This window comes from Magallana gigas, chromosome 5 (genome assembly GCF_963853765.1).
Source record: "Magallana gigas chromosome 5, xbMagGiga1.1, whole genome shotgun sequence".
Classification (NCBI taxonomy): domain Eukaryota; kingdom Metazoa; phylum Mollusca; class Bivalvia; order Ostreida; family Ostreidae; genus Magallana; species Magallana gigas.
Window position 1 is genome coordinate 51470836 of NC_088857.1, and position 20915 is coordinate 51491750.

The following is a 20915-nucleotide window of genomic DNA, read 5'->3' on the forward strand; positions in this document are numbered from 1 at the left end:
TAAGCAGCAAGAACACAAAAGTGCAGAAGGCTTAAAGAAATTGGATTTAGAGACATACTTTTAATCATTCGATCCAAGTTTGTGTTGTCTACTAGAGGTATTTACAAGTGGCAAGAAGAGGAGAGATCCCGACTTATACAAGAAAGCCAAAGTTGCTGAATACTTCGTGCACCTTCTTCATCCAAACACAATTCTCTCCCTTTGCTTTATGGAAAACTTGCTTATGTACAATGCCACCAATAGCAAGCAGGCTGTTAACCTTTTGGGGGATAGTGGGCCATATGGTCATTACCATGCTGTGAAGGACTGGCTGTGGAACCAATCCATGGAACCTCTTCCCTATCCAGAAAATGACTGTGTTGCCATATTTGACAACAATCAAGTAATAGGCCGTTCCTGGAAAATTAAAGTAAACAACAAAGTTCAATCATCTGTAGTTACAACTATCTGCCAGATTGAATACCTGTCCAATAGCTTGCAACGCCAGGTAAACCTGAAGCCAAAGTTTTGGAATTTTGATGCCGAAAAGTTTAAACGATGCGTGAGAGATATGGCCCAGGAAGTATCAGATGTGCACTACAAACAGCTTTACAACACCCTGGCCAAGAACCTGCAGATTGTAGTACTAGTATCACAGCAGAAGCAGACAGAGAACACTGGTATGTTTGAAGATAATGTAGACGTTGAAGTAGAGAGGCAAAGAATCGAAGAAACAACTAAAGTGTGCAGTAGCTGTGGACACATCAATGGCAGATCAAAAAGAATTTGCGGCAATGAAAGATGCAAAACCAATCTGAAGCAGGCTGAATTATCCAGTGCAGATCCAGATGGTTTTGGGACTTTTACAACCAGGAAGCATTTGTCAATCTACCGAAAGATGGCAGAGGTGCGAATGACTGCCATCGACACTGGATTGGGCAATACATCATCCAAGAGAACCTCGAGCAACACAGCAAACCAATTGCCAGCCAAAACCCAGACAGAATTCCAGTCCTGTCACTGAGTGACCCTTGCTTTGTAAATCCCAACTCCTACAACTCGGCGAGAGCCATCCTCAGACAGATAGGTTTACAAGCAGGCATCCGACAGTACTCAAGAGAGGGAGACAGAGAGTGGCTGTTTGTGGTTTGTGATGGACTACCTTTTGGACTTTGTCAACATGTGATCAAGAACACATACAGATGTAAACTCTGTCCAGACCTGTCCGACTCCTTCAACTCTAAAGAAGATTTTAGAAAACATCATGCATCATTGCATCTGGATCTGAAGGAGGAAGAGTTTCTTGAGTTTGACTGGGTCATCCTGCATCCAGGTAATGGGCACCTCGAGATGAATATGTGCAAGACTTTTGTTGATTAAAATTGGGATGTTTTTTTCTCTGAGCTGTCCAGAGTCATGGGATTTCGATCAGAGAACGCCCAACGTGCCGCCAAGAAGTGTTCCGACCACAATAAAACCTGGACACTCCTCCAAATAGCTCATGAAGGGAATCTTCAAGAACTCATGATAGCCTACGTCCGGCAGTCAATGCTGATGAACAACGCAATTACCCCAGCTGGATTTCTAAAGTACATGATGACAGAGGCCAGAAATCCAAACTACATGTATTTAGGGACCATGGCCTTGACATACCTGGAAGCCCTACAGAATTTCAGGACAGGCCTACGTGTGGGAGATAAAGATAGGATTGCTTCATCCAAAGCAGTTTTTGCTCCATTGTTTCATGCCAGGCACCATCCCAATTACCAGGAAATTGAAACGATGGAGGCAGTTTAAAGACACTCTGTGCCTGAGGAGCTTTTGCCTTTTTACAACGAGACAGAAGCAGTGGAGAATCAGGCAAATAAAATACTGTAACAATTGAATCATGCAAAGTAGCATTAAGATTAATGCATTTCATTGAACTAAATCACCCTCCAAACCCATTTGACTACCCTCAACTTTTTAAAGTAACTTTACTACATCAAGATTTACACTTATTATGACACTATGTCACAAAATGCCGATTTATATGTTCTGTTAAATATTTTTTTAAAGTCCATTTGAGCTCAGCTAGGTGTTAAAGTTTCAAGACTTATATACTTCTTATGCATCATGCTATCTATCATATTCAGTTATTTTCTGCTGATTTTAGAAACTATTTCCAAATATAGTGAGCCACCTTAAAGGGGCATGGTCACGATTTTTGTCAAATTCTATTTTTATTACTTACAATGCTTTAGAAATGCATTTCCAATGATTAACTAAAATTTGAGAGTCAGGTGTAGAGGTATGAGCAAGTTACATGGCTTATAATTCTTTGTCATGTAAACAAGGCTTGTCCCCTGTTTTTGTTTACATAGGTTCAATATGCCTGTAAAAAATCTTTCTCAAGCTGATTTGTTTATCTTTTTATTTTTTGAAACCATAAATAATTTTTTTTTAAAACTTTTAACACATTCATTTTAGGTCTAAAACTAGAATGTTTACTTCTGACAATTACTTTGTTTACTTTATAGCAAAAAATTGTAAGCTCTGTAACTTGCTTATAACTCAACGATTGACAGTCAAATTTTGGTTGCCAATAAAAATGCCTTACTGAAGCATTAAAAACATTAGAATTGAAAAAAAAATTGACCAAACTTGTAACCATGCCCCTTTAATGTAGACATTTGTGGTGTTAAACAGTATAAATATATATTACAACAATTTTACAGGAGAGGGCTTGGATTTCAAAGCTGAGATTGTATATAAAGATTTGCAGTCCTGGATGCCAAGAGGTGTGCCGTCAGGAGAAGATTGGTTACGTGTGACCAGAAATTTAGAACATCTTAAAGACGTAAGTATTGATCATGTTGGAGCTTTCAATATGGCAGGCAAGAAGTACTGGTCACAGAACTGGCCAATTGACAATTATATTTGACAAGAATTCTTCATGTTCAGATGATTAATTGAACATGTATCTCAAAATTATTGAAGGCCATGTATTTGTAATAATAGTAATCAAAGGCCTAAATAAAACTCTATGCCTGAAAAATTTATGTATGTAATAATTTGTTGTATTTATTTAGTCTTATTCTTCTTAAGTGGTTATGGTTTATTCAAAAGCAGTTTACATTATATTCTCACTGTGTCAGATCCATAACAAAGCAAGACAGATGATGAGCACCCCAGCAAAAACCAGAACCATGAGTCAACAATCTACTCGTGCAAGATCAAAGCCTGATTTGAGTGCACAGGTTTTGGCTTGGCGTGCCCAATTACGGTCAAAGAAGTACTTAAAGGACCCCCGCAAAGAATTGAAGATGTGTGTCACGTTTCCCTTACTTCAGAAGAGCTTGACCCATCCCTGTTGGAAATTACGGTCCTTGCAGTAAACTTGCGCAAGAAATATTTTGACAAGACTTTCGTAGACTCACAGAATGATGATTTACCACAAGAACCTGTGTATGTGACTAAAAGGAGCGAACACAGAAATGTTTAATTTCGAACAGAACCAAGAATGAAATATGTGACATCACTTCAAACATGTTGGCTACCATTGTGAATGTGGATGTGAAAGACTCTCTTACGTCGGAGTTTAGAAAGATGATGCCACTGTGTAAAGTGAAAAAGAGTGATTTGTTAAAATTCCATGACATTGTGTTGGATGTTTGTGCACAACAGGATGAACTTTTCTTACATGAGGATTTGTAATTCTGGGGATTTATTTTAAGGATTATGTTCCTTATTGTCTGTGCAATTTAAATTCTTCAAAATTGATTTTATCATTTTGTTTACTTTTATCATGTTTATGTGTTGCTGGTGGGTTTTTTTTTTAAATCAAGATTATTTTTTTAATACATGAATCATGTTCTAGTTAACCTTTTTTTTTCATTTTCGTTTTATGATTATTTATTTACTCATATTTGTCAGGTTGAAACAAAGCGACAGAATTTTAAGTGATGTTAAACTATTAGGTTAAACATTTGTTAGTGTCAATAATGAATAGTCAAAAAATATTCAATCCTGAAACAAAAGTCACTGTTAAGTGTTGCCATAGTTTTTAGTTTGATATATTCACGTCTGATATCCCCTGATATTTACCGGTCACTACACATGTATATACCCGAGACTATCCTGCTTTGAGAGATTACTTCCATCGATATCAATTTCAGATCTGGAAAATGCATTTGCTATCGTACGGATTTGGTGAAAAACAGAGAGGAAGTTATGTCCAACCATTTTGAGCTATTCCCGATGTAAATATTTGTTTGTTTCTGATTCATTGCTCATATTATTACATTTCATTATACATGTATACATATATGTGGACTATGGTTTTAATAAACATCGAATACCACTATTGTTGGATAAAATCAGATTGTTTTAATTAAAAAACCAATGGATATTACAAAACTCCAAATCGGAGTTAGAGTTCAATATTTTTCAGCCATTTTTATTACTTACATAAACAATACAAATAAACCGATTAACATAGATAGCAACCGAACACAATTAGTTGATAAACTTTATTTGCACACGGGTCAATAAAGCTGAGGCCCGGTATTCAGTGTACACACGGAGCTTCCCTATTGTTTGTGTGGGTCTTTGCTTTATCTGTGGTAGAGACCTTGATATCAACCTTCTGAAATCATTTCCTGAACTCTGTGAGATGGAATTATAAGCTTGGCGATGTCCTCTGGCTTGTTTTAATGTAGTTGTCTGTAGTACTCCAGCCGTTGAACTGTTTCACTGCTGACTTTCTAGGTTTAATAGACTTCGTCGCCATTAAACTTCGTCGGTACATCTACCAGTAAAACGGACAAAAAAAAACTACATGTGTCACAGTTTTATTGACTGATTTGAACAATAAAATGCTTTCTTTGATGATTCATTCGGGTTATGAAGGTAGCGACATTGCAGAATTTTTTTTCTGCAATGATCGCTACCTTCATAAACCGCATGAATCACCAAAGAAAGCATTTTATTGTTTATATCAATATATTTCTTTTTACTAATAAATAGATAATGAAAAGTTAGTAAAAGAAATGTCAACGCTAACGCCAATTTCCCGCCCACATTTTACATCCAAATATATCAGAATTTCTGTCAGATATTCAAAAACAAATTCATCGACTAAAAAGAATGATCAAATCCTTATTGATTTATATCAAAATAAAATTTGTAGTCAAATTATTAATTTTTAAACAAAAGTTTTGGATACGGGGGGGTCTAAAAAAATTTCATTGAAATCGGTCTCTATGAGTGAGGAAAATATTATCTAGCGACCGATATGTGCATAAAAACTTAAATATAGAGAATATGATCACATGTTTACGTTAGATATGAAAGTAAAATTTCGTTTTAATTCATATCTGTTAATTTTTTTTCGAAAATTTACAAAGCAAAGATCTTTTTCTGGAATGTATGTCGGTCTGAAGACATATGCCCCCCCCCCCCTCCCCCGTGAAACAACAAACCCTTTGATATAAATATGGTAAAAAACAATATATAAAACCCCTCAAAAGGAATTTTTTACCCGGGGGGTAAAGATGTTTTAATTAAAAAACTTTTCCGTTTTCCGTTATTTTCTATTATGAAATGAGCTATTTTAACCCAAAATACAAAGTTATCTCTCTTTGTTTGACCAAATCATTTATATGTAATGAAAATTTACATTATTATAAAAAAATAACTTAAATTTGACAATTTTCAAAAAATGACTTTTAGTCAGACAATGCTATCGTTCGCAGTCACTCACTGGATTACTGTTATATAATGAATACTTTAGTTTAAAAAAACAGCCAAATCGTCTCCTGTGAGACTTTGAGCCTGACATCATCTTGGTTATTTCGTGCAGTCCGCGTTTTTATGTTTTAGGTCGCTGTAGGTTTTGACCTATCAATAAACAGAGCGTGTCAATTTCAGTCCTGTCAGTTTCTTGTCAGTTTCAGCGGTGTCTTCCCACTTAGCTAAATTTTAAAATGAATATTTTATGGGTGACTGATTTTTGGGTATGGTGCGCAGGTAAGGGTGTCAAAGAACAAAGGAAATTAATTACAGGTGAATTACTATATGAATGAATCACCAAAGAAAGCATTTTATTGTCAATAAAACTGTTAGCTGCAGGTCTGTAGCTCCCGGTCTGAAAAAATTCGGATGGACGACCTGGGAGGTACAGTGCCTCCCATAATAAAAATCTGCAATTTACGGCGCACAAAAAAGTGCGCTAGCTTTGGACTGATTAACCTTATTTCCAAACACATTCTGTACAAATATTTGATTCCAAAAAATTCCTCGGACATTTCACTACAGATATTGTCACTTCACTTGCCTCTGATATACTTTTAAACACCATCACCAGTCCCGTAAAGTGAAGTGGAGCAGTTTGTTTACACGTGAAAATGGCGACTCTCGATCTCGACGTAAATTAATATACTTCGTTTTCCGAGGTCGGTTAGCATGTTTAATAAAAAGTCTGAGGCAAGTAAAGTGATGATATCAGTGGTAAATTTCCTAAAAAAATAAATGGTACTAACTGTTTTCACAGAATTTGTGTGCAAATAAGGTTAATAAGTCCAAATATAGCGCAATTTTTTGTGCGCCGTAAATTGCAGATTTTTACTATGGGAGGCACTGTAGCTCCCAGGTCGTCCATCCGAATTTTTTCAGACCGGTAGCTACAGACCTGCAGCTATAAAACTGTGAGACATGTAGTTTTTTTTGTCCGTTTTACTGGTAGATGTACCGACGAAGTTTAATGGCGACAAAGTCTATTGAAACAGTTCAACGACTGGAGTACTACAGACAACTACATTAAAACAAGTTACGTAAGTAATGTACGATATTATTACTGACTACACACTTTCCTCGTTTATTCAATACACACCGAACCACTTTAACGAACCCGAACATCAAAAAATTGAATATAAAAAATTAATTTTCTCGAAAATATGTCAACCAGACCCTACAAAAGTGTAAACTTGATCTGTTGTTTGACATTTTGAAGCTGTTCAGAAAATTTCATATTGTTCCTCAAACGCATAAAGAAAAAAAAAGGTGTGGAAAACTGAAGTGGGACAGACAGAAGGACGGACGGACAGACGGATGGACGGGCGGGCCGACGGACTGACGGACGCAGAGGAAAGCTATAGTCCCTCCGGTGAAATTAATTTTCATTTGTTCTCTATAATTTTCAATTTGTATTCTATAATTTTCAATTATAATTAAAGAATACAAATAGAAAATTATACAATACAAATAAAAAATATACAATACAAATAGAAAATTATACAATACAAATGGAAAATTATAGAATACAAATGGAAAATTGTAGAATACAAATGAAAATTATATAATGCAAATGAAAAAAATATACAATACAAATAGAAAATTATACAATACAAATGGAAAAGATCGAATATTGCAACGTTTGACATGGCATAAGAAGTATATTCCATATACGATTTTTTTTATCACAATTATAAAAACATTTATCTTCACTTTTTTAAAGATATAACCTTCCTGCAAATTGCAAATTTGGTCTCAATCGTGTTATAACTAAATCTGTCAACAATTATTTGCGACTCGGGGAAAAATACAAATGCTTTGAATAACTCCGCCTAGGATTAATGTAAGTAAATTGTTAGGAAAGTAGGCATCCTCATTTAGTAAAAAGTTAAATTTTGATATGTACTCAACACTCCGTTTCATGTACGGCTAATTTACCTTTATAACATTAGAGTCTTCGATTTATCCACCATGAACTTACACATAATACTCAAGTAATGATAAGGAGAGGCTATACAATTTACAAAGAAATCAGGGTGCATAAATTTTATAACTATCTGTCAAAGACTCAACCAATTTTAAGAGATTGCATTTTTTATTTGCCGTGAGTGATGCAATGCAATGCTGACTCGATGTGAGATTATTGATTATATAATGGCATTTTTGATGTGCGTACAGATTCAAATTAAATTTTGAATAAAAGTTCATAAAAATTTGATAACATACGTTTGCCTCTTGTGGTAATTTCAAATAAGTTTTCTAATATAAGGTTTCCAAAGTACAACAGATATATATATATAGTGCCCATGCTCCTGGATTATCAATTCAAAGATGGTAGACTTTGGTCAACATTTCAATCATTTGTACAAAATGTTAAATTGACAAGTGAAATCTTTCGAAATCTTCTTGATAGGTAAACATTTTACACTTTCTGCTTTGATTATAATGGAGTAGAAATCTTAGTAAAGTCGAAGGCTTGTCTATGATCAAGGGTTCTGATCTTGATATTGCCAAAGCGGAAGAACGATAATCTGTCCTAAGTTGAAAGCCAATCCCCAGTTTAGATGTTAAAGTTAACGTTTCAATTAAACATGCAATGCCCTAGAAAAGTGCTTTTCCGATAGTTTGAAACCAAATTTCAACCGTATTACTTGACCGATAAATTTACATTTTGTGGTATCCTACTTTCTAATTTGTGACAAGTAAGACATATACCAGAATCGATTTTGTATCTTCAAGTTCACATCAGGTATACATTAACCGTTGAGTTTGAAAATCCGGCGCTAAGAAGATATGGTACTGTATGTCTCCTCCATCCATGTAATGCCCCCCCCCCCCCCTCTTCTAAAAAAAGTGTGAAGTTATTATATCTGAACAAAAAGTGATATTCTTAATGCTTATATAATGATAAGAATTCAGCATAGACCGGGTATGTAAAAAGTAAATATACCGCGGGGGTGGGGGGGGGGGTGGGAATGGGGGTGGGGATGTAGTATTGAAGAGCTAAGAAAAAGAGTTGGAAAACATAATTTTCACATAATGAAAGAAGTTTGATACACCATTTTCAGCGACTGCAAGATGTTGTAAAAATATGTTTCAATAGTTGAAGGGAGTTTGATTTAACAACTGCTGTAGATAGTTGATTAGAACATATTACAACTGTTATATAGAATTGGGCAGAATAGGTTTGAACGAAAAAAAAAGATGAAACAGAACTTTTTCAAAGTTTTTTTTGAGTTGAACAGTACATTTTCATATTTTGTAAGGAGTTGGATTGAATATGTTTACTAGTTGTGAGGATTTAGATATAGAATTTGTTTCAACGGTTGATGTATTCAATTTGCATCGAAAATCTACCATTTGGATGTCGAACATCATCTTGATTTACTATGTAATAAAATCATACATATTCATCCTAATCATTTTTCTTTGTATCTATTTTCCAATCAACTGAGTGAACTGTAATCTAAGCTTTGGTTGTTGTTCTTCCATCAGTTTTCTGACGGATCGTTCGATAAGTAAACAACCCTCTCATTTGTTTCTGCCCTGGATCATCGCAACTACCAGAGGCATTTCAATCAAACCTTTATTTTTAGCAACTGTGTATTAGCGACCGCTCGGGGGTCAGTGCCTCAGGGACCACACGGATTCCCGGATTACTCTCAGAGATACAGGTAGGAGTGATGTAAAGCATTTTTTGATAATCTTCAGGTAGACTTAAAATTGGTCCCCCACCCTGAAGTTCCAAATCAATAAATCGATAAATCACATTTGCACGTGGGTAATGATAACTACACGAAAGTGACGACTGAAGAATTTCGTGTTGATTTCACAGAGCTGGGGGAATAACAAAGAAAAAAAATCACCCTGGAGTAGAGGAGAGCGAACGACGGGGAGATTCATGTTCATGATAGACGGGCCATTAGATAGACAATGGTGAGTAGGATGTAATTAGAGATTACGTTGATTCAAAGAACAAACTTAAAATTGGTGTTTCAAAGAAATGTTCTATGTCTAAGAAAGATTAATTCATAATGTATGTACATGTAATTATGTGTAGATGCTGAATTCTATAAAAGTAAGCAGTTCTATTTGTTTTATTTCATTTAAAATTACTGATATATTTTCTGCATGTTCATTGCTACGCATTATTCAGAAGTATGCATCAAATGCTAAAACAAAACCAAATAACTGTTAAAGGGGTGATTTTATTAAGAATGGCAACCCCACAGAATGAAATTATCAGAATTAAATAAGTGTCATATCTGTTAACGGAACTTGACCACATTTATTTGAATTTTAATTTTAATCTGCAGAACACGCGAAAACGACTCTGGATGCTATGTTTTAATTCCATTTATTCCCTGTGTTATATAGTTTATATTTAGACGCCTTTTTTCTGTGCTTTCTAAACATGCTAAAAACATAATGTGATTAAATATTTACTCTTACGAAAAAAGCTAGCAAGTAAATAAGTACATGTTGGAAATCATTATTCTGTCATGAGTATTTTGATTAAGGGACATAAATTTATTAAAAATAATTTTAATCTTAACTATAGACCCAACGAAACGTTTTGTCACTCTTTATATCATTTACATCGTAAGAATATAATTTCAGTATTTTTACATTGGAGGTTCATGCAATATCAATGAAGGAAGATAACTACATACTGTAATACATTTATTTTTTAAAAATTACAATGTAAGTCTTGTCTGAATACGACATATCATAATATCTTAAATACATTTGATAAATGTCTAATGAAAGGATAATATTGTTATTTTTCTTAAAATTGGTAGAAAACTATATTTTTGCCGGAACACTGGTTTAGGAAAGAATGTCTTTATAAAATTTGATTTCAAATAACATCTTTTTGGGGCTTTTTTTTTTTTTATTAGGTTGATCATTCTCTAAATAGATTTTTGTAATAAAAAATTAAAACGGGATTTTAATTTTTTTTTCTTATTAATGGTCAATATATTAACTTCTTTGTCAATTTATCAATTTAAGAAATATTTCAATATTTTTATTTCAATACTGGAAGCATAGAAAAAAAATATCCTTAAAATTAAAGAAAATAGAGAAAAAAGGAACGTAGCAATGTCAGCTTTATTTCAAATATTTAATTCAATTCAGTAAATTAAAGAATTACCTGATAGACGTTGTGTGGCTTTATTCATCTTTTAATTGTTGTATACTTTTAAACTTAGTACTTAAAATCGGTGTAAGTGGAACATTAGTAATTACAGCTATTCTTACATTCTTGAATTTGTCGGAAAAGATAATGACCTTGGCTTGACCTTTCTGCAAAAATTATAACATTACTTGGTGCTTTTGTCTGTATGACAAGTGATCAATTCACGCAGTTCTGAATATTAGAAGTATAGCATGCTTGTCGCTTGGACACGTTGGTTTTCTCCGGGCACTCCAGCTTCCTCCGACATCAATGACCCCCTCGCGCTAACATCCGTGCCAACGAAAGATATTAATATAAATTGTAGAACTTGTTTATCATTTGTTGTAAAAATAAATAAAGTTCAGAAGCATAAGACGACTCATTTCTTTATAATATGATTTATGATTAGATATGTTATTCTTTACCGCAATAATTAATTACTTAGAAATTTAAAATAACTGTCAATTACTAATACTGTATGCTCAGAGCTAATCACACTACTGTATTAAAATTTTTGAATGATTAGAAATATTAATTGTTATAACTATAAAGTATACCTAACACAATATACGTGTAATGTAGAAATTCATCATGCAACATATGCGAATTTCTCAAATAATTGAAATCAATATACTAGTAACTATCATAGGTAATAATGTATCAAAATGAAAATCAGGTAAAATTTGATCTATAGAAGTATTAAAACACGCGTGAAAAAATGCTTGAAATTCATGTGAACGCTTTTTCACTTATATGCAAGGCATATTTACCAATGAAATATATCTTAAAAATTTGATTCTCGGGAATAAAAGTGAATCAAGTTTCCCATGCAGATATTAACACAGACGTACAGTTACAGATGTGGGAGATTCTTACAGGATTATTTGTAAAACCAGAATAAAGATTTTTTTCAAAACGTTTCTTTCTTTTAGATCACACGTTAACAAAGATGAAAATCATGCAAGATATTATTTATGAAGATAATGCCAGTGAAGAAAAGGACTTCCTTCATTACCGACAAAAACGGGACACACACACTCTACAAGAGCAGAAAGAACTGTCACGTGACTTGCTGATCGCTGCCATCGCCATTGGAGCAGTGCTTGTTTTGTTCTTCATTATTGTTGTGGTAGTTAGAGTGAGGAAGTACATGCAAAACAAAAAGAAAGTGAAAAAGCAACCACGTGGACACGGACAAAAGGAAAAGTTACAACACACTCGGAACAACCGCCATTCTATCAAACATGGCCGCGAGGAGAAGGCGTTACGCAGCCATAGGTCACAGAGGTCAAAGATGGAACCTATAGCAGAGTCTGAAGCTTGATGACTGACGAATGTGATATACTGATGGCAGTTACTAATGATTCATTCTAGTGAACGATTGTCCGAGTGAATGAAAAAAAACCCCGACCCAAATGAAAGGTTATCATCAAATACAATTTATCTGATTTTGTACAATTATACTCCTGGAAAAATGTCATTCTTTCATTGATCATTTTGCTTTGTTAAATGAATTTATCTAGCAATATAATCGAAAGACAAACTTCAATGCAGAACAACAGGGCAACTCATTTACTGATATGGAAGGCGTGATTAATGATTTCCAAAACCAATTTCTAGATGCATGAACTTGTCGAAATTGCAATCCTATGCAAACAAATCTGAAGTTTCTGTAATAAAATAGGACAAAGGATTATCTTACCAATGTGTTTGCATCTACAAGACTTCCCACTGACAATTAATGGTTTTGCATTGATCTGACTGTATTTGCGTTATTTTAGATTCTTTTGTGGTGAGGTTAAGCAAGAGATAACTCGTTAATCTTTATCATAAGCCTTGATCATAGCCTCGAAACCTGTGTACTTAAAAGATATGCATGTGCCAAAAAAGTAAATTAAATTAAAGACATTTATAACAATCTCCAATGTATTTATTCATAACATTATAAGTTATAAACATGTATAAATGAAAATGAACGAGTTTCAATAAAGTGATAAAACTTCAAATAACAAAATGTGTCCATGTATATAAACTATAATGTAAATATGACAAAAGTCCAAGATGTAATAAAGCACATTCCCCTGTACAGAAATAATACTCTAGTTTTATTGCATCTTACGACACTCTGATTTTATTTCACTTTCTTTATGACACGCACTCTCTGATGATGACGTCACACTTCCGCCGCATTCAACCCTCACTTCCTCCTCGTCTCCGTGCGCCAAGGATCTAGGCCCAAATATCCCCATACACGTGGCGCCGACCGGGGCGCAGATAACGATTGCCAGGACGGCGATGGTGAGGACGTCTGTACCCATGCGTATGTCGTCCTGGTTATCTCCCTCTAACGCTTTGTCAAGGGCGAGTCCACCAATGGCGGCCTATAGCGAATGTAACGATAGCAAATTAATAAGTAGTTACGGAAATGTAACGGTAACAAATATATATGGATCAATAGAATGTAATTATAACAAATAGGTAATATTGGAATGTAACAATAATGAAATGTTATGGAATTAGAGAATGTAACAAAGGGAATTATAGATTGTAAACTCTATGAAAATCCCGGTGGGAAAATCTCTACCACCTACAGTTTGCAGACTCCTTCCAGGGTCTAGGTAAACTCTTTTCATGTTGTATTTTATCGGGCGAAGAATTTTGAAATTAAATACTCAGTTCTACCTTAAATTAACCATCAAACTAATGTATATTTCACAACACGGAGGCAATGAAATCAGAACAAATATAAAAAAATTCAGATAATGTCAAATCTATTGTTTTACATGTATATTTTTTATATTTAAACTCTCCAAAACTGATGAAACATGCATACGTTATAGTAAATCAATATAAGCTTGAAGTCTTTCCAACACAAACTCAACAATATATGGAAATTCCAGCAGCTTTTTCTCCAGTTTCATATCGATGAAATATAGTTAACATGTATAATATAGACTATAATATAATACCTGAACGGTAGCCTTTGAAAGCCAAGTAAGTGTAATGAAAATTCTCTCCTTCAGATTGAATCCGGTTCCTATGGTAACGCTGAAAGACACCGCACTGCGCACGCACAGACCAATGAACAGAGTGGCGATACCCAGCCCTAGAATATCAGTACAAGAAAATAGTCAAATGAAATTTTTATGATTTATGGATTATTTTAAGAAAAACAAACCACTCGAGCGACAAAAGTATGTCAATTGTATATGTTTTCCCGATACATGTACATGTATATTTCATTGAAAACAAGACTTTTAAAAATGTTTTCAGGTGATTTCTTTTGCCAGATTTTCAGATTTTGAAGAAATTCATATTGATTACAATAGATTCTTTTGCAACGTTCGAGCCGAAAAATCTTACTCTTGATTGTTAATACTAATTCTCAGGAACAGATGGTTAGACAAATATCTAAGTATGATGCCAAGAGACATAACGGAACTCTGAACTAATCAATTTAAGTCTTTTGAAAATTGGTAAAGGGTTTACTTTATATCAATTATTTGAAAAATGTTGGTTTTTAATGAAATATATGGTGATAATAAAATAATTTACATGCTTTTGTCACCTGAGTGTAAGCTCAGATCTTTAATGAAATAAACAAATTTGTTGTCAGTCGGTCCATCCGTAGAAGGAACACCGTTTCTAAGGGTACATGGTCTAAATCACACATACCGGCCGTGTTTGGCTGAATATTGCTGATGTCAACTGCTGCTCCGATCAACCCAAACAGGAAATGCTGAACAATCAACCACGCAAGCGCAATGACCCCACCAAGGTCATCCTATACCAATGATAAAACAACGCCTTTTACATTCAACTAAAAAAAATTTTCTGCACATGTGAAAGTTTGAATCTAGATATAAAAAATCTTTCCGGAATTAAGCAGATTCAACATACCGGTTCTCCTGGTTGTCTTTGTAGGCGCCATTTGTAGGCGGCGACAGTGGCGGTGGTGAGACAGCCCAGCGGCCCCGCTCCGGACAGACTGACCGCCGAACTTCCGAATATAGCGATCAGTCCACATCCGAACAGGAGCATACCGCGGTAGAAGAGGGAATTACTCTGCGGAGAGAAGTAGAAGTATTAGTCCGTCGTCTAGAACTATATATTAACTTGGAATAATTTTTTAAGCTTATTTTTTCAGATTCAATATGTACAAATTCGGTCCATCTTTAAAAAATAATTCGGCTCTATGCCGAAAACAAAAATGATACAAGTCATGTAGGACTCTACTTACCGAGTCTTTCCCAGGTAGATACCATAACATGATACCCGCGACAAACCCATAAACAATTCCGAGCAACGCTCCTAATGGCCCTTTTATGATGGTCACAGCTATATCACCTTAACGGAGTAAAATAACATTTGATTAAGTAGCCCAATCCTTTGCATGATTAAGTTTACTTATATTAATGAAATATAATACTTTAATCAACCTCTATGTGTGTACTGTTATACCCTAGAAGAAATATACATGACCGTTGAATTTTAAAAAACTAACCTTCGGAAAAAATGATGCCTACAAAAACAGCAAACCCGGTAACAGAAAGAACATTGTCCAGTCCCCCGGCAGCCAGGCACATGGTGGGAATACCTTTAGCGACGCCATAACGGCGGTCCTGGAGACTTACGAGGGAGGGTACTGTAACAGCAGGGGAAAGTGCTCCCAAGATGCACCTATATGTAAACACAAATATTAGCATTCAATCTATAGGAGTTTTGTAGTAACTTTTTAATCATGAATCACATGGAGGAAGTCTGATGGAAAAAATGATTCCAAGCGTTTGGATACTTTGTTTTTACAAAATAATTATGATTTTACCCCAGCATTAAACTCCATGTCCAAGGAAATCCTAGCAGAAAATGGGAGACAATTCCCACTGTAATGGCCTCACAGAGACAAGGCGTGAACGCAAGGCGTAATACGGCAAAGGACAACTTCCGTAGTTTCACTATATCCAAACCGAGGCCAGCGCGGAGTAATATCACAGTCAAAGCAAGTTTTCTAAATATTTAAACAATATGTAATTTTAGATGTCATTTAACTGTGAGGATTTTAAAATGAAATGACAAAATATTATAGTAATCTGACAGATTTTCCCCAAACATGAACCAATTATTAAAAATATAAAAAAATTAACGTTACAATATTTCTTGAAATAATTTTCTGCCAAAAAAAGAGTTCTTATTGCATTGGTACCTTTAGGGAAATCACTATCTGGGACAACTAAGCGTTTAAGAGGAATTTTTTGAAAAGCTTTATTTTAGTTTGAAGTATGAGAATGCCTTTTATAATGTGCCAATATTTAGGTTCGGTGAATCTTCAAAATCTTGAGAAATTTAGCCCATAACAATCACTGAATGAACATGTACGTTCTGTTTACCTGAGATGCCCTGACCACTTTGGGTCGATACTTTCGCCAACAATCTTTATTCCTGGTACGTTTCGAAGAAGGACACCAACTATCAACATGCCTGAAGTTATAACAAAATTTGTAAATAATTCTTCGTAATACAATAGTGAATATGAAAAACTTGTCATATTATGTGTTTTTTTTTGTTAGAACGTAATAAGAATGCATGTTTGTATCCAAAGATATAGAGCCTAGCACGGTGTTTACCTAACAATGGAGGAAGATTGGCCAGAGAAATCAGACGTCCACCAATAACACACAGAACGAAAAGAACAAGCAGGGAAAAGAAATTCCCACCAGGCATTGCTTCACTTCCGGTTATCGCAGCAAGGATACCCCAGATTTGTAGACAGATAATGGTGATTTGCAAAATGAACCCAACAATGCCGTGTGGAGGAAGCAGAAACATGTCCTTGATTTTGTCACACACTGTAGGGTTTTCTGGTAAGGGATTGGCCTTTCTCAGACACGGCCGCACTGTCTGTTTGAGGGCCGCCATTTTAGAGTTTTTTGTCTTTGACACTGTTGGTTTTTCCTTTACTTGACCTTTGTCCTTGTTTTGAGCTTCTGTGTCCTTGACCTTAATTGTGTCCTCCGTTGTGTCATTAACTCCGTTCTCTACTTTAACATCGTGTAATTCGACGTCTGTGAAACTATCCTCTACTTCCGAATATTCTACAAGGAAGGAACATTTAAAACTACACATTATTCACATTTCTATCTCAATTCCTTGAGCTACTAATATAAATGAAATTACATCATATTCAAGTTAATTACATGTATTATGTAATCACTTTGTGATATTTCATATTTATCGGTAATCGACCATAAAATTTAATGCATTAAAAATTCTTATTTTCAAATACGCATACACCAATTGCGCTACGCTGTAAACCATCATAATACTGACGGGAAATACCGTATATAAATGGAGTTTCAGTCAATGTTATTGTTAGTTTTGAAAGAAAATATGTCACAATATGGAAGCGTCCCTTTATAAGTTCTTAATACATGTATTTCTCATATCTTTTTCAGTGTTTAGATAAAATGATTTTAAGGCTGCTATTTTAAGTTAACGTATTTATAGCCAGGCTAAGCCTAAGGTTACTCTGATTTACTTCGTGTTGACTCGGTTGGGGGCAGTGTCCTATGACACCCCCCCCCCCTTCCTCTGGTATACTAAATCTGATACCCGAATTAAAAAAATCTATTTTATCTTATTATACCGCAATTGTTTACTTTTTGTCAAGGAAAGTCCTCTCTTGTATAAGTGCTTTATAAAGTGTAGCTTATATCTACTTAAACTTTAAGGTTGCTAACATAACTTTTTACAAAATGCTCAAATAGATTTTTTATTTAAAATTTCGAATAAAAATTAAAAAAACAAAACACTTGTTAATTATCATTATCTACGTATTAGGAGAGTTAATATGTTCAGAACCTTTTCCGTTTTATATTACCAGTAAAACACGTGCAGTCCCGCGGCTTACACGACCTAAGATGTCATGCTCACCTAATTAATGTCAAAACATGCTTTGTAGTCGTAATTAATTCTCTGAATGAATTAATTCATTTCCACAAAGTTTACACGGAAAGTTTTCATTATGATGATAATTATGATGTTAATGTTTCATGTTTTTTAAATAAAAGTACAACAATACAGCACATTGACAGCGAGGTTTACACTACAGTAAATCTCCAATTATTTACTTTCTGCTAACAGTATTGCAGATGCATGGCATAAACGAATAATAAATCACTTCATTTGCCATCCACATCATATGTTTTCCTTTCAATAAAATTTTCCATTCAGTTTCTGTTCCCTATATGAGCGATATGTAGCTCTAAAGTAGAATGATAGTACATATATCTTTTAAAAACAAATCGCGTAAAGTGTATATATTCAATACATTTTGATATTTGAAAAAAGATCTGGTAAATCGTAAATAAACAAAATCGGTGCGAGAACTTGAAGTATCATATAAGAGTGACTTTGCAGTTGCATTAATTTAAATTTATCAACAAAGGTTTAGTTAAATATCAAACAATGACTTTTGATATGTTAAGGTAAAACTTCGCTCGGTTAAATGCTTCTGTATAAGATAGAAATGTCAATATTAATAAAAGATGTTTCTGTGACGTACATAGGTCGTAATTCTGTCCAAAAACTGACAGACGTGGTCAGTCAAAACAAAGAACGATTGTTTATCTTCAGGTATAACAGTGACTGGACAGGCAGAGCATCATACCTGGACACTATAGCGACCTTTTACAGCATATTAACGCTTTGTGCATTGTTTTCACCTTGGGTCATAATTTTCAGTAGAAATTGTGCTATTTTGCAACAGCACGTTTTGTAATGTCAATTTCAAGGTTTAGTTAAAGAATATTCAAGAAGAAACCCAAAACACATACACGAGTCGCTGTCTTGCCGTGCTGATTTTTTCTGACAACTTACAAATCTCTCTTTTCTGTAACACGTTTTCCGTTTTTCCGTCCGTTTTACAATTCATTAGGGATCCATAGCCAAGTGTCATTAAGATTCCTTGGTCTGTAATGGCCATAGGGCCCCTACCTTTTAAGGAAACTAGGACCTACAACTAACACATCAGCTCTCGCTTGCTTTCATCTGACAGAAGTTTTTACAACCTTTTACCACGCAAATAAAGAAAGTTGTAGGTGATGTTTAGTTTTAATGAAAATTCTAAAAAGTACAAGAAATCAATCTTACCAGGAGGGGGGTCATTTGAAGTCATCGTGTCCAACTGACCTTACGTCCGTCTTATATTGAAAGAGTACTACAAAGTACATGAATATCACTTTTACATGAAAAACAATCTGGCATATAAAATTGATCAAATCAAAACAATCAATCAGTAAATACATATTAAGCCTTCTATTACGAGAAATAATAAGTGTTTCAAATTAAACCAGCAATATCTAAGACTTATATACTTCACATAAATTTATTACAATATGATAATTAACGATTAAATAACCATCTTACCTTTCAAAAGAAAAACTATTCCTAGATTGCAAATACACACAATTGACGTCAAAAGCTGACAAACTTGCCAGTGAACATGAAATAACGAGATATCAGGCACACATTACTACTACTTGTTGTAGTGAAGTCTTGTGACGTCCGAAATCGGCGCGCGCATGCCCATTACAACCCATTGCGTGCGGCGCGATTTTAAGAGAAATTCATGTATTTTAATACAATAAGAGCTTATTTTCCTTAAAAATATATTTGTGCAGAAAAATTTAACGTGTAATAAAGAAAAATCGGAAAATTCGGTATGTAACTAAGTCCTTCGTGATACATTAGACTATATTAAATAAGCTAACAAGTAAAGGTATCAAAATATGAAAATAGTAGCTTAAAATTCGTCGTCTTGGAAATATTTGTTATTCAATTATACAATGTACTTGTAGACTGACTTCATGTTTATTGGACGATTAATAATGTTGAAGCCAGTTAGATATCAAAACCTTAGTAAAATATACGTATATATAGTAAATGATGCCAAAATTATTTTTTTATACTAATCATATAAATTACTCTCATTAGATGGGTTGTATAATGCCGAAGCCACGTGATTAACATTTTAAACATATGAATAGGTAATCGTTTCTACAAACTGGTAGAGTATGGAGATTGTGTTAAACAAAACTAAAATAAGTAGAGGTTTGAAATTGACATAACTGTAATAGTTAAAACACAATTTAAGAGTACATTTATTAAACAATCCTGCCATAGGCTATACAAAACAAGTAATCATATATTTTTACTTATGACTTAAAAATGTTGTTTAAATTGGAACCCCCCCCCCCCCCCCCGATAATAATCTTTGGTAAACTGGAGACATACCCCGGTATGTTATATCATAATGAATGTGTGTATAATTACATTAATAAACAAGAGGCCCATGGGGCCACATCGCTCACCTGAGGAACAACGGGCGTTCAAAAGATATTGTGCCATATGGACCTCGGTAGAATAACAAAAAAATAAATATTGTAAAGTATTCGAATTTTACACTTATTTTTGCATACACGTATTCTTTGACATTTTACCTTAATGAAATACTGTTTTTACACAGAATAAGAAAATCCTACGCAAGATATAGAACTAAATATTTTATTAGTAGGGGTACATTGTTATATAACTTCTAATTCCCTGTTTTTTTGTTCTGCCCCCCCCCTTCCCCCACTTAATAGAGCGATCAAAATATATGAGAGCATATAGGTACATTTTCTTCCTCAACTACTTACTAGTTATTGTATTTTAAAAAAAAAATATAATAGTTATTGTATTTTATCAAAAAAATCCTACATGTATACATGTGAAGAAGAAAATTGCACCTCAATGCGCTCAATTTCTCAAATAAAAAATATTCAACAATTTAATTTGTCTTCTCCATTATAATTAAATGACTGTTGTTTACCTCGCGTAAACTCGTGACTTTTATAACTTTACTCACACTTGATTGATGAATACACTGGAATGAAAAATGTTGTCACGTGATATGTTAAAGAGCTATAAAAATCAATGTTACCGTATT

At 34.2% G+C, this 20915-nt stretch overlaps 1 protein-coding gene and 1 long non-coding RNA gene across 2 annotated transcripts; one reads left to right on the forward strand and one right to left on the reverse strand.

Annotated features, from left to right (window-relative positions):
* Positions 1–9287: 9287 nt before the first annotated feature.
* Positions 9288–12816, forward strand: LOC136275909 (uncharacterized). The gene is made up of 3 exons (XR_010714422.1): positions 9288–9425; positions 9587–9687; positions 11863–12816. It is a non-coding gene; the product is annotated as an uncharacterized lncRNA (long non-coding RNA).
* Positions 12817–12828: 12 nt separating this feature from the next.
* Positions 12829–19595, reverse strand: LOC105320586 (sodium/hydrogen exchanger 9B2). Its single transcript, XM_011418572.4, has 11 exons — positions 19355–19595; positions 19079–19145; positions 16555–17022; positions 16318–16408; positions 15756–15938; positions 15435–15610; positions 15171–15277; positions 14831–14995; positions 14606–14714; positions 13900–14036; positions 12829–13311 (listed from the first exon to the last, which is right to left on the reverse strand). Exons 2-11 carry the CDS (start codon positions 19101–19103, stop codon positions 13036–13038), a joined length of 1737 nt encoding a protein of 578 aa, XP_011416874.3. The 5' UTR covers positions 19104–19145; positions 19355–19595; the 3' UTR covers positions 12829–13035.
* Positions 19596–20915: the final 1320 nt, after the last annotated feature.

Coding starts and splice junctions, on each gene's coding strand:
- LOC105320586 (XM_011418572.4), bottom strand. CDS start 19,103: ATGACTTCAAATGACCCCCCTCCTG. Junction 15,278..15,434: donor AGGCATCATTTTTTCCGAAG/GTTAGTTTTTTA, acceptor TACTCCGTTAAG/GTGATATAGCTGTGACCATC. Junction 14,996..15,170: donor ATCTACCTGGGAAAGACTCG/GTAAGTAGAGTC, acceptor TTCTCTCCGCAG/AGTAATTCCCTCTTCTACCG.